The following is a 13,397-nucleotide window of genomic DNA, read 5'->3' on the forward strand; positions in this document are numbered from 1 at the left end:
CAAGTCACTGTCTGTTATTTGTTTAAAAGCAAAGATTGTATATGCTAAGTCCATTGTGATATAAAGAAAGAGGCAATTATATACATTGTAATTCAAAATGTATATGAGAAATAGTCAGCTGGACAACCATTTTTCTACTGAAACTTGTCTATTCAAATGAAAACTTCTTATATTGCTTTAACTAACCAATCAACTGATATCAGCATTTTAACAGTCTTGTAAGACCCAATTCAAACTATGATAAACAGAGTCATCCTCTCAAGATAGTTAAATTTACAATTGATAATCTATATATCTTAACTTTGTTCACAACTTTACTCGTGTTGAGCTAATTTGGGTTTGACATATTGAATAAACCCAGTCTATAGTTGTAGACAGAATTATCTCATTGACAGATACCACAAGCCTCATTTTATTCATACAAATAGGAACATAAAACAGAATCATCTCAGATTTATCTGTGGCTTTGGATACAAGATAAATAAAATTTTACAGCTTCCTTATTAAGCAGTTTAATTTATAATCAAATTGCACATTACATATTCTATCTATACATAGTAACAATATGCAGGTATATTTACTTTAAATATGATAAATGATAGCATTTTCAAATAAATAAGTGCATTTTCAATGTTTACAAAGCACTTTTTAATTGACTTAAAATGCACTTTCACTCAATTGAAAATCAATATTATGAATATAACAGTGTTTTAAGGTAATTTTGATATACATTTAAAAGTAATGCATAAAAAGATTAAGGCTATAACACAACCACTCTTAATTGTTATTTGAAATGAATTATATATGGATTACTATTTCTTAAAAGGAGAATAACTTTATTCATTCCAAAAATATTCCATCTATTATCTTTTGTAACATTTTATACAGAATCATTTCGTTCTACATGGAATTACATAGGATAGCAAACAATCCTGGAAAAATCTGTTTTTGGTTTTGTTTTCATTACCTTCTGCCATTGGGAGTAAGCAAATAGGATTACAATACATGCAGACATAAACTAGATTTTTAAGAAATCAAACTCATCAGACTCATGCAGTTTCTAGCTAGTAAATCTCTCATACTTTCAAGTAAACATTGCTGACACACACATTAGAATCAATGCAACAATAGCACTCTGTTCAGCAATTTCAAAAAGAATCATTTATAATGATTATACAAATAGTTATATATTCAGAAATTAATAATTCCTATATCATCCTTGTTATTTCATATGAATACATGATTTATTCCTCATCATCTTAGATTCATTAAGTCATTTGTTTTTTTTCTATTTAACAAGAAATTGCACACAATTTTTTTCTACCATAAGTTTTGGCTATGGCTTTCTTCATCTTATCAGTCTTCCTCATCACTTTCAATAATGTTTTTCTTCTGAAGAACTCTACGTAATGGAACATGATCATCTTCTTCAGAATCATCTGAGTCTAATGGACCTTGACTGTATAGTGTAGCTGGGAAGGACTCTGAAAGAAGACCAAATGTTTTTACTTTGTTATCAATATTAATACTGGTAATTAATTTTACAATATCAAGATATGAATTTAAAATGGCTAATGACAATAATAAGAGTAGTTGACTAACTTTTATAAAAATCATTTCCTGGGCTAAACTTAGTGCAACTAGTTTTAAAAATTTGTCCAATGATACCATCTGCCAACCAACATGGCATAAATTCATCCCAACACCAAATCAGATGAAGCTGTAAATAATTATCACTAACACTGGATATCACTGAACAAGAATAATTGCAAGTGTTCTTGAGAATTCTGACTTGCTCCGAAACGGTACTTAATATTCTTCAAGAAAGCAAATTGAACTTAAACAGCCTTATAAACCCTCTTACAAATCACCAGCAGCAAGTTGCAATGTTTAAAAATTTTGATTATTGACTGTGGTATAAGCAACACTCTAACTCTTAACAATAGAATCTAAACTTTGTTCATAATAAACTAGAGCCTGTCACATATATAGAGCAGTACAAAAACCCCTTGTACATGAATATTACAGTTGCTGCTGTGAAATTCAGAATTTAAGGCAATGATATTTTGAGATTTTGGCTTTCAGTCATTCCTTTTGTTCTCAGAGATTAGTTATGCTCTCACACAAATGATTTATCATTGGGGTTAAGGTCCAGGACAAAGTAACCTGATTTAGATATTTTACACACCCTAATCCTATGATGCTTCTGCTTATAAAGTCTTGTCAATCTTAGTTATGTGGTACTAAAGTTATGCACTGAACACAAATCAGTCAATTTTTACAATCAAAGGAATAAAAGTCAAAGCAAGAAAGACCTGACTTAAATATACTACTCCCTGCCCCAAATACCATTTTCATGGGACAGACAGACTGACTGACGGATGGACTGACAGATGGATGAATGGATGGACAGACAGAGGTAAAACAGTATACCCCCCTTTAAAAGCGGGGGTATAAGACGAAAATTTTCAACTTGGCTACTGTGTGTAAAATGATACAAGTGTTTGGTAATAAGGAAGTTATTGAAAGATAAATCTGAAAACACATCAAACGGTATAATTGACTTATATAAACCCTGAAACCAAATTTCAGATATCCTTGTTAAGAAGTTCCTGATAAAAATGCGACGAAAATATTCATGGACGACAACAGACTGATGGATGGATGGTTGGACAGACAGAGGTAAAACAGTTTACCCCACTTTTTTTATAGCAGCGGTATAAAAAACAGTATGTTATTATTATCCTCTTGTAGTATCACATGTGACAAAATTGTTTAAAATTGTCTGGTATTGAAAACCTGTTTTACAGTACAGACAATATAAAATAACTGTTGTTTACATGTTTTATTTGCAGTATAGTTACACATCCCTATACTTTAGTCCCTACCTGATTGTTTGATTGTAGCCAGAGGTGTATCATCATCATCACTTTCCTCCCCATCTGATATCTTCTGACGTTTGGTTGGTTGTACTTCTTCGTCACTACTATCTCCAAACACCAGGGGGCGTTTCTGTGATTGTGATTCTTCCTCAACATCAGAATCTTTATTCTCTGTATTGTCCAGTGATATCACTGGTAGATGTTTATCATTATCACTGTGGAATCAAAGATATATGTTGATATTATTGGATTCCATGTTATGAGCAGAGTACTTGAAGTTTTTTTCCATGACATAAGAGAACTTGAAATTTTATTTTCCAAAATCAGTCAAGCATGGATATTTGCATAGACTAATTGTCAGACAAAACTATTTAAACCAATTAATTATAAAGCGGACTATGATTCTATCAATTTTTTTTTTTTAAAGATAAGTTTTTAACATAAGGGAATTTGGTAATGTTTTGTGCAGGTGAAAAAGTCCCTGATGGTGGACACTACTTTGTGAAAGAGTATGAATGCAAATTTCAGTCATCTGACAATGATTGAATTGTTCTATTAATAAAGAAACAAGTGAAACTGCAAACTACTGCTCACTGATGATACCCCTGCCCAAATATTTGGGTAAACAGGAAGTTGTTGAAAGATGAATCTGAAAATGCATCACACTTATATAGCTCACTTATATAAATCCAAATTTCAGAATACCTTATGGTGTAGGTCCTGAGAAAAATGCAGAAAATATTCATGTAACGGACTGACTGATGGACGGACGGGCAGAGAGACAGAGGTAAAACAGTAAACTGTCACTTTTACAAAGTGGGGTTATAATGAACTCAACCAAACTGTTTGAATTGTACCTGTCGTCACTATCTGAGTCAATTAAACGTTTGATCCTCCTTTTCTTTTTTGACGAAGAATTACTAGACTTTTTGGCCATTTCTGTATTTGGTGTGGTTGCAACAGGTGACTGAGGGACCTCTATTTCCATTGTTACATTTGCTTCATTATCTACTGGAACATTTTCATCATTTTCTAGAGGAACAATTTCTTCATTTTCATCATCAGATTGTTCTGACTGCATCTTAACTTTCCTATTTAAATATAAACAAAAAAATATGAAGAAATTTTTTAAGCAATAGGAGATATTTGTTACAATCGTGGAAAACATGGTTTGTTCATTAGTTAACAAGAATGTGTCCATAGTACATGGATGCCCCACTCGCTCTATCATTTTCTATGTTTAGTGGACCCTGAAATTGGGGTAAAAACTCTAATTTGGCATTTAAATTAGAAAGATCATATCATAGGGTACATGTATACTAAGTTTCAAGTTGATAGGACTTCAACTTCATTAAAAACTACCTTGACCAAAAACTGTAACCTAAAGCGGGACAGATGGGAGAACGGAGTAACGGACCCACAGACCAGAAACCATAATGCCCCTCTACTATCGTAGGTGGGTCCTAAAAATGGGATTTTAACTTGATCTTTATAGTTATTGTGGGTACCCATAATCGGTACTTAGCATTAAACTTTTTTGTTCTTTGTATGCTTTGTACAAATCTGATGTATCAACATCTTCGACCCTTGATGTGACTCAATGACAGTGGAAAAATAATCAACTTATTCATAAACAGTCTGTTAATGTGTTATAGTTTAACAATGTTATATTCTGTTTCCCGGAATAACATTTAAGAAAAGCCTTTAATAGATGTATAAACGAGTGTTTTAATTAACCTTCTTTCTCCACCACGTTTGGTCTTTCTTTTCTCTGCCAAAGCCTTAAGCATATCATTCTTTTTCTTTGACTTTTTCTGTTTCTCTTCTTTTCGACTTTCATTTTTCTGAACCTTATCATGTTTCTTCTTTTTCTTATCTTTCTTTTTAGTCTTTTTCTTTTCCTTCTTTTGTTGCTTTTTAGCTTTAATCATGTGAGCATTGATTGCCTCACCATTATCATTAATAGTTATGCCATCAATAACTTCTTGTAACTCCTGACCATTTAATTCTGCAGGTATTCTCCAAAATGCTTCCTACATAATTATACAAATATTGAGAAAACATTGATTGATTGGTGTTTTGAGCACTAATGTGCTATTTCATTGCAAACTGTTTTTCTTGGTGGAGGAAGGTGGAGTGCCCTGAAAGAACTACCTACCTACCTTTGGTAGGAAAACTGACAATCTTTGTCAATTAAGATTGGAGTAAGAACACATGCCATGTATGAGATTTGAACTCATTACCTATGTTGACAGGCTATTTATATAGTAATCAAATACATAGATCACTCGGCCACCAATTGAGAAAACAGTTGTGATTACCGTGTAATAACTAGAAGCTCTTATTTCAAATCAATTAATAGGTTCTTCATTTACCGGACAATAAACAAAATAGGAGCTATCAAGTTCTGTTATATATTCATGATTAATCATGAACACAGCTTATTTGGATATACTCTTAATTTCTATACATCTGAAAATTCCATTAAGGACATTATTTATTGGTAAAAATCATAGGGAAAAGGAATAAAATTGAAATGAAAACCCACTGTCTTGCAAACTCTTGCTGGTTTCTGTGTTAGCCAAGCATAAATAATATACTTTGCAATAAACTTGTGAATGAATGATTGTACCTCAATAAATTAAAAAGTAAATATTTTCAATATGCATGAATGAACAAACCTGTGCATTTGAAGGAGGTGAAATACCAATTTGTTGTAGAAATGACAAAAACATTTGATCTTCCATAGCTGTTTCATTCTCTTCTGATAATGGTACAATTGGTACAGACACTTCTGATGCTAAACAGAAGGAAAGAAGGAAAAGTGCAAATCTTTATTAATACGATGCAGCAAGACACTTTTTTAAAATTATAATCTATACCACTAAGGGAAGAGACCAATTTCATTGAGATGCAACCCCTCTGAAACCATTCAATGTCGGAAATATTTGTGATATGACATTTAAATGTACTTTTGATCAAACAAATCCTTTCTTCCACAGTAAACACCAATTTTGAGCAAATATCAAAATTCAGAGACCATTATTAATTCGTATCTAATACACTTTCAAGCATGCTCAGTCCATGTACTGTCCACTAAACACATGAAAAAATAAAAACAATGAGAAGTTGATTGGTGTTAACATTTGTCCAATTGTTCCACGGTTTTGTAGTATAATGTAATTGTATTTGTAGTACAGTCAATGGTTATAATGCTGTATCAGCAATCTGTTATATCAATATCAGTCACTTTTAAAAAAGCTTTTTCAATATCACTAATTCAAGGTGATGACCTAACACAAAATCTTTTTGTTGCGTATGTAGTTCCTCTAGAAAAATGTGACAAATATTTTTGTAGGAAGAACAGACATACAACAAACTGTACAACATGTACAAGATGAATGTAATATAACCTACAACAGTACTCCTAGAATGGGTTATACAAATAATATACTACATAGAGAGGAGCATGATATAAATTACTCATGAACTTACTTCTACTTTCTAATACTCGTTTCATGGCTCTCTGTATCCACTGTATTTGGGAGCTATAGCCTAAAATAACGAACAAAATAATAAGAAAACTTTGTATTATGTCATAATTTATAGAAATTTATTAACTCAAAAATTTATTTGATAAAACATTTCTGCATTTGATAAATTGTTGTTTCAATGTAATAAATGAAAAGGCATTATTATAATTTTGAAAACTAGCATAAGTATTCAACAATGATTTTATTGGTTGTATAATAGATAAAATACAACTATTTATTCAGAAGTACCCTATAAATACAAATTGTTATGAGGCAAACAAATTATGTCTATTTCTTGCCTCCTGGTCATACCCTATGTATTAGCCGATGAACATTAATTATCATTATTAGGTTGCCTGGCTAAATAAAGGGCTGTGCTTTAGCGCATGATACACCCGTTGCTCTTTTAACTTGTGCCAAAATTGGAAAATCCCCCCTTTTTTAAGCATAAAAATTCATAACACAGAAATGTAAATTCTGATTTTTTTTTAAATTGAAAGGGAGCTTACATCAATAGATATAAACAATTCACCAAAGTTTCATGAACATTGGTGAAAGCCTTTTTGAGTTATTGTCCGAAGTGTTAAAAATCCCCCTTTTTTTATGAATAAAGCCCCATATATCCAAAACTTAAAATCTGAAATTTATAAAAATTGAAAGGGAGCTTACATCAATAGATATAAACAATTCACTAAAGTTTCATGGACATTGGTGAAAGCGTTTTTGAGTTGTTGTCCGAAGTGTTGAAAATCCCCCCTTTTTTATGAATAAAGCCCCATAAATCCAAAACTTAAAATATGAAATTAAAAAAAAACGAAAGGGAGCTTAAGTCAATAGATATAAACAATTCACTTAAGTTTCATGGAAATTGGTGAAAGTGTTTTTGAGTTATTTACCGAAGTGTGGACGACGGACAGACGGACAACCAACGGTATACCATAATATGTCCCGTCTAAAAGACAGCGTATAAAAACTGTATAAATAAAAAATATCAATTTGTTTTGCGAGAGAAGACTATGATACGTTTTTAATGACTTTAATAACCATTTTTTTTTTTTATAAAATTTAGCAAAATCAAATGAAGGACTTGTAGCACTGAAAATCACAAATGTTTCATTGTATTTGCACATGTTATGTGTTTGAAGTGTTAATTTGCATCAGAATTGGCGATTTTTTCTGTCCAAAGTCCTACCTACCTTCCAACCTTTTTTTTAAGACAGGAAGTTTCTCAACTCAAGAATAAACTTGTATTTGGCCATACATAAATCCACATTATAATAAAAGATTACATTTTTACTTCAGTAGAAATATACTGTGTAAAGTTTGATTGAATTATTAAAGGAAAAGTTCAGTATACCAAAGGCAGAATATCTTGTCAAAATAAGGTTGGTTTTTATTGTAACTATAATCATGGTTTTATAACCCCCCCCCCAAAAAAAAAAAAAGAAAAGTAAAAGTATTTTCACCTTTTTGAATAAGATTTTGCATAACAGCAGTCATGTCTGGAGAATCTAGAGGAGCACTGTCATTTTCTTTATCACTGTCCATTTCTTTGTCACTCACATTTGAATCTGAATCTTCTCCCTCATCTGAACTAGAATCTAGAAAACAATGAATCAAAGTCTAGCTTGAATTATTTCCCTTTGTTCATTAACACTAAAAGCTAAAATACAAAAGTGTCTTATAGTGCGGTGACTGAAGGTAGATTTTTTTGAATTTAATCTCCCCACCGAACACACACCTATATAATATATCATTGGAAAGGGGAAATCGTGTACTATAATAATATGCCTGTCGTCAAGACTTAATATGGTCACAATTTTTCTAAATTGAGGTCAAAGGTCATATGTAAAAATCTGTAAAAATTTGGGAGGGTTTCAATTTTGACATTTTTTTCTATTTCGTAACTCTACATAAATACAAATGATACTGTTTTGGCTTTATTAATGTTTGTTATTATACATAAACCTTAATCATTAAGATTTATTTTATCAAAAATATCTTAAAACGACGTTTTATAAACAAAACTTCAAAAATTAACTTTTCGACCTATAAAATGTTTAGAGCACCTTAACCTTATGAAAAATTACAATTTCAAGTATAAATCGAGTGTCATGCAAGACAATACTTTTAAATTATTTCTTAAACTATCATATTGGGTGAGGTATCAAATCAAAGCAATAGAACACTACGGTCAAATATGACCTCAAATTGAATTGCGGATACTTCAGGTTTTATTATAGACTACTCGTTGCTTTTGTTTTTTTCCACAATTATTACTGCTTCCATATAGCATTATCTGTTGTTGTGTATTTTACTCTGGTTAATATCTATTATATTATAAGTTTTGTACCTATATCCCCCCTTTTTTTCTTGCAACACACCACAAACTTTAAAAGTATTCCATATAAAAAAGAAGATGTGATATGATTCCAAATGATGCATAAATTACCAATACGTCCCGTAAGGGCTTCAACAATGAGTAAAATGATTACTGCATAGTCTTCAATTTCCGAAATGAATAATGTAAAATAAACAAAAAATCTATCAACCTGATTATGGTACAAAATAAATCGTGAAGAAACAAACAAATATAAAATATAGAAACAAACGACAAACACTGCATTACCGTCTCGTGACTTGAAACAGACACAAACAGAATGTGGCGGGGTTTAACTTTTTTAAGGGCTCGCCATCACTACCCTTACCCGGGGACTGGGACCGAGTGTATCAGTGCAACAAGCTTTACACCTAATCAACCGTTATCTCCATCATCTTCATTTTCATCAACCGTTACAAGACATGTTTAAATATTTCTACACATTTCACTCATGGCCACAGGTCTGAACATGACAGGTTCTGCTCAAATCAAACACGTTATTATGAGTTTGTCTTTTCAAGTACAGACAAGGTATTGTAGGAAGTCCGAAGACATTTGTTCCTAAAACAAATACCAGCTTCAAACCATTCCTTTCAATTCACCCAAGATTCAACATAGATCTAAAATGGGGTTAAGATGACATCCATATGCTTGTCTGCAAAGATGATGGGGAAACACTATGCATGAGACGTACACACTATCTTAAATTTGCTCAATGTCATGGTTTGCAACACATTAGATAGCGTTGCACTTTACTTTGAGAAACATAAAATCCATTGGCTTTCAATGTTTCAACAATTTGTTTCGAACCAAACTCATGGTACATTTGTAAAGCCAATTCTAAATGAAAAGGAGTTAAAAAAAAAATGGCCACACAAACGGTTGACTCAACAATTGCTTAGCATTTACGCAATTTCTCTGGTGTCATTTCCTGAGAATAGTCTTGGCTGTATGCAGTTTCATCGAGTTACCATAAAATGAATTACAATAAAGAAGAAGGCATTGGCTGAATTGGAGAAGAAAGAGACAACTCTTCCGAAGTTGGGTAAACTTCTGTAGAGTTTGTAGAGAAGTCTTTTCTATTGTATACTTGCAGCGGAATGAAATATCTGTCTGTTATTTGTGTCTTTTACGTTTAACATTAAGATTTTGAGGCCAGTTTTCAATTGACTAGCAGCTGATATGGCTTCTCAAATAGTTTTTTTGCTACAAATCAAACACATTATTTTGCTACAAAATACTGTTATATTTGCCTTGAACTTGTTGAAGTTGTTTGACAAATTAATTTCTATAGAAATCAATGAATTTAGACTGCATTTTACGAGTAGAATATTTTAAATTAGAATCAGCTGGAAGAAAAGATCTATATTTATCTAGTAACGGTGTCATGAGGAATGGCCATTAAATCGTTGGCAATAGCCAAAATAAAATTAGTAAAAGCAGTATCGTGATCTAAGATACCTGCTTCCACGATTTTTTTTTTCGTTTTTGGCAAATAATTTGTATCGCAAACAAAATGACAGTGCTTGAAGTTTAAAAGATGGACGGGAAACTATTTCAACTTAAACTTTATCTGACACGGTTAAAACATTCTTAATATTACGCTCATCTGAATCAAACTTGAGGAGTTTTTGATCTTTCTAAAAATGTTTTGTTGCAACAAAATATACAAGCGCTTCAGTTGAACGACTGCATTTTAGAACGCTTACACATACCCGAAACTGAGGGACAACAGTCCGATAATTGTATGGCGTCATTTAATATCAAATTGGAAGCTTCCTCGTTCTAAAAGGGGGAACAAATATGTTTACTTGTATAACTTTTGTAGCACGAAAGATGATAAACTGCCTGCACGGACTTCTGCAAATTAACTTCTATCGCATGAAATATCTTAATGTTCACCTCATCTAATCTTTTATTCAATGCAGATACAAAAATCGACTTCCCTATACTGGTAAATTGACTCAAAATTTCCGTCGAGTTTTTTTTCTTTTCGTGGCATATTTTAAAAAAAGCACTGAAAAAAATTAAACAACTTTTGTCTTTTCTTTGGACTTAATGGAGCCAGTTGCAACGGACTTGACATATTACGGAATATGTACTGAACCTATCCGTCAATCATTTTGATTTTACAATAAGACTTTTCTGACAAAGTATATTTGATGTTTTATAACAAAAAACATAGAATATAAACACATACGAATAAAGTATGTATCATATATCAGTGCAATTTAATTGAAAATATGTGTATATAACAGCGAAAAGGTAGTAATATCATATATCAGTTGAGAGCAAATTATTGACTAATACACAAAATGGGACGGAAAGCAAGTGATTAAGTTCCGTGTTGAAATTGAAGTTTTTTATTCCATTCTTTTTCCATTCATTTCTTAAGGTTTTTTTCATATTTTGGTTCCGAAATTTTTATCACTGATTAATTTTATGAAATACTATATGCTTAGAATATTATGGGATCATTTTTATTACTGCTATGAAGAAAAAACTAAAGTTTGTGTCTGAATTTGCAATTAAAATTACCTCAATTTTAAACAGTCTAAACTTTGCAAATTTTATACAATTTAAGAAAATGAAATATTGAATAGAATATTTTGACATATAAACATAGCTTCAGGAAAAACTATTTCAGTTAAATATAAGCAAACATACACAATTTTCCATTTTGAAAAAGGGGGGTTGAAACTCTCCAATATACTAATAGGCATTAAAACGACTTTTTAGAAAAATGTGACCGTACGAAATTCTGACGACAGGGCAAAAACTAAAGAAGACATATTTATCTTTAAGTTAAGACCATTTTTAGCCGTGTGTTATTTGGGGAGATTAAACTCGCGATCTAGACGACTTTTTACACTTTTGTCACCGCACTATTACATATGTCTGTTATATTGTATACATGTATTTGTAGGACTTATAAAAACTTTTCAACAAAGTCATTTGCCAATTCAGATTTTTTTAAATCAAACTTTTATGAAATTATGTAGAAAAGTAATTTTTCATGTCAGATTCAAACTTGTGCTTTATTTACTGGAATATGCATACATTCATTTGTCTTCACCAAATTAAACACTAATTTGTAAAATGTAAAATGATTTTCTTCTTAACTGAATGAGTGAAACAATTATCAGTAACTTTCAAACACTTTCACAGGTAATGAAATTTAATGAAATTTAAAAATATAATGATTTCCTGTCATTTTATCAATTGAACTTTCGCAAATCTGGAATCACGAATAAAACTTATAAATAAATTGAAACTTCCAGCTTTATATATTTTGATTCTCACAATAGAAAGCTGTGTTTGATTCCTGATAAATTTAGTTAATAAAATAATTCAATACTAAACTGCTTCATCCCAAAAATTGTGTTTGAAACCTTTCAGAAAAACTGCATAAAAAGTAATGAAGGAAATGCAGTGGAACCGTCCATACAACTCCCTTAGTGTTGAATTCTAGTATAAATTGAGAGTGTGAAAAAAGGACTTACAAGTCATCTCAAAATCAGTCAAATTGTGTGAAATTTTACAGATGCTTTTTCCTGAAATATGAAAGTTGAAAGGCAGCTCTTGGTAATTTTTTAATATATTGGGACGTACCACTGGTATCAACATTTCTCTGACTGACAACAAAACCTCCATCTTCCTCGTAACCATCTCCAGAATCACTGTCATAGTCGTCCTTCTTAGATTTCTTCCCACGTTTCTTATATAACTCACTACGGTCATTCACAAGTCCTAAACCTAACAGTTTCTCAATAACACGCTGTTTAGAACGATGAACTGTCATGGCTGACATAATATTTCCTAATGGATCTAAAACAAAAGTTAACTGTACAATTTGATTATCAACTGTTATGTGAATAAGACAGTAATGTGGCTATTCTTTTCAGACTTGATAAAAACTAGAGGCTCAAAAGAGCCTGTGTCGCTCACCATGGTTTTTGCGAATATTAAACAAAGGACGTAGATGGATTCATGACAAAATTGTGTTTTGGTGATGGTGATGTGTTTGTTCATCTTACTTTACTGAACATTCTAGCTGCTTACGATTATCTCTATCTATAATTAACTTGGCCCAGTAGTTTCAGAGAAGATTTTTGTAAAAGATTACTAAGATTTACGAAAAATGGTTAAAACTTGACTATAAAGGGCAATAACTCTTAAAGGGGTCAACTGACAATTTCGGTCATGCTGACTTATTTATAGATCTTACTTTGCCAACATTTATTGTATTTTAAAGTTTATCTCTATCTATAATAACATTCAAGATAATAACCGAAAACAGCAAAATTTCCTTAAAATTACCAGTTCAGGGGCAGCAACCCAACAACAGGTTGTCTGATTCATCTGAAAATTTCAGGAAAGATATATTTTTACTTAATAAACAATTTTACTTCATGTCAGATTTGCTTTAAATGCTTTGGTTTTTGAGTTATAAGCCAAAAACTGAATTTTACCCCTATGTTCTATTTTTCACCGTGGGGGCCATCATGGTTAGTTGACCGGGTCAGGCCACACATTTGTAAAACAAGATACCCAAATGATGATTGTGGCCAAGTTTGGTTTAATTTGGCCAAGTAGTATCAG

The 13,397-nt window shown here is 31.6% G+C and overlaps 1 protein-coding gene across 5 annotated transcripts in view; it reads right to left on the reverse strand.

The window, feature by feature from the left end:
* Positions 1 to 548: 548 nt before the first annotated feature.
* The window catches only part of LOC134707455 (protein timeless homolog), a 52,444-nt gene continuing 39,595 nt past the window's right edge, over positions 549 to 13,397 (reverse strand). For 4 of the 5 annotated variants that reach the window (XM_063567203.1, XM_063567206.1, XM_063567204.1 and 1 more), the window contains exons 26-33: positions 12,408 to 12,623; positions 7,882 to 8,016; positions 6,378 to 6,437; positions 5,564 to 5,682; positions 4,620 to 4,915; positions 3,740 to 3,973; positions 2,889 to 3,097; positions 550 to 1,484 (exon numbers count right to left, since the gene is read on the reverse strand). In XM_063567203.1, the coding sequence (XP_063423273.1) occupies positions 1,357 to 1,484; positions 2,889 to 3,097; positions 3,740 to 3,973; positions 4,620 to 4,915; positions 5,564 to 5,682; positions 6,378 to 6,437; positions 7,882 to 8,016; positions 12,408 to 12,623 (1,397 nt within the window). In that variant the 3' untranslated portion in view covers positions 550 to 1,356. Of the gene's footprint in view, positions 1,485 to 2,888; positions 3,098 to 3,739; positions 3,974 to 4,619; positions 4,916 to 5,563; positions 5,683 to 6,377; positions 6,438 to 7,881; positions 8,017 to 12,407; positions 12,624 to 13,397 lie in introns of all 5 variants that reach the window. The other variant, XM_063567207.1, reaches the window with a different exon arrangement.

The sequence above is a fragment of the Mytilus trossulus genome, chromosome 2 (assembly GCF_036588685.1).
Source record: "Mytilus trossulus isolate FHL-02 chromosome 2, PNRI_Mtr1.1.1.hap1, whole genome shotgun sequence".
Classification (NCBI taxonomy): domain Eukaryota; kingdom Metazoa; phylum Mollusca; class Bivalvia; order Mytilida; family Mytilidae; genus Mytilus; species Mytilus trossulus.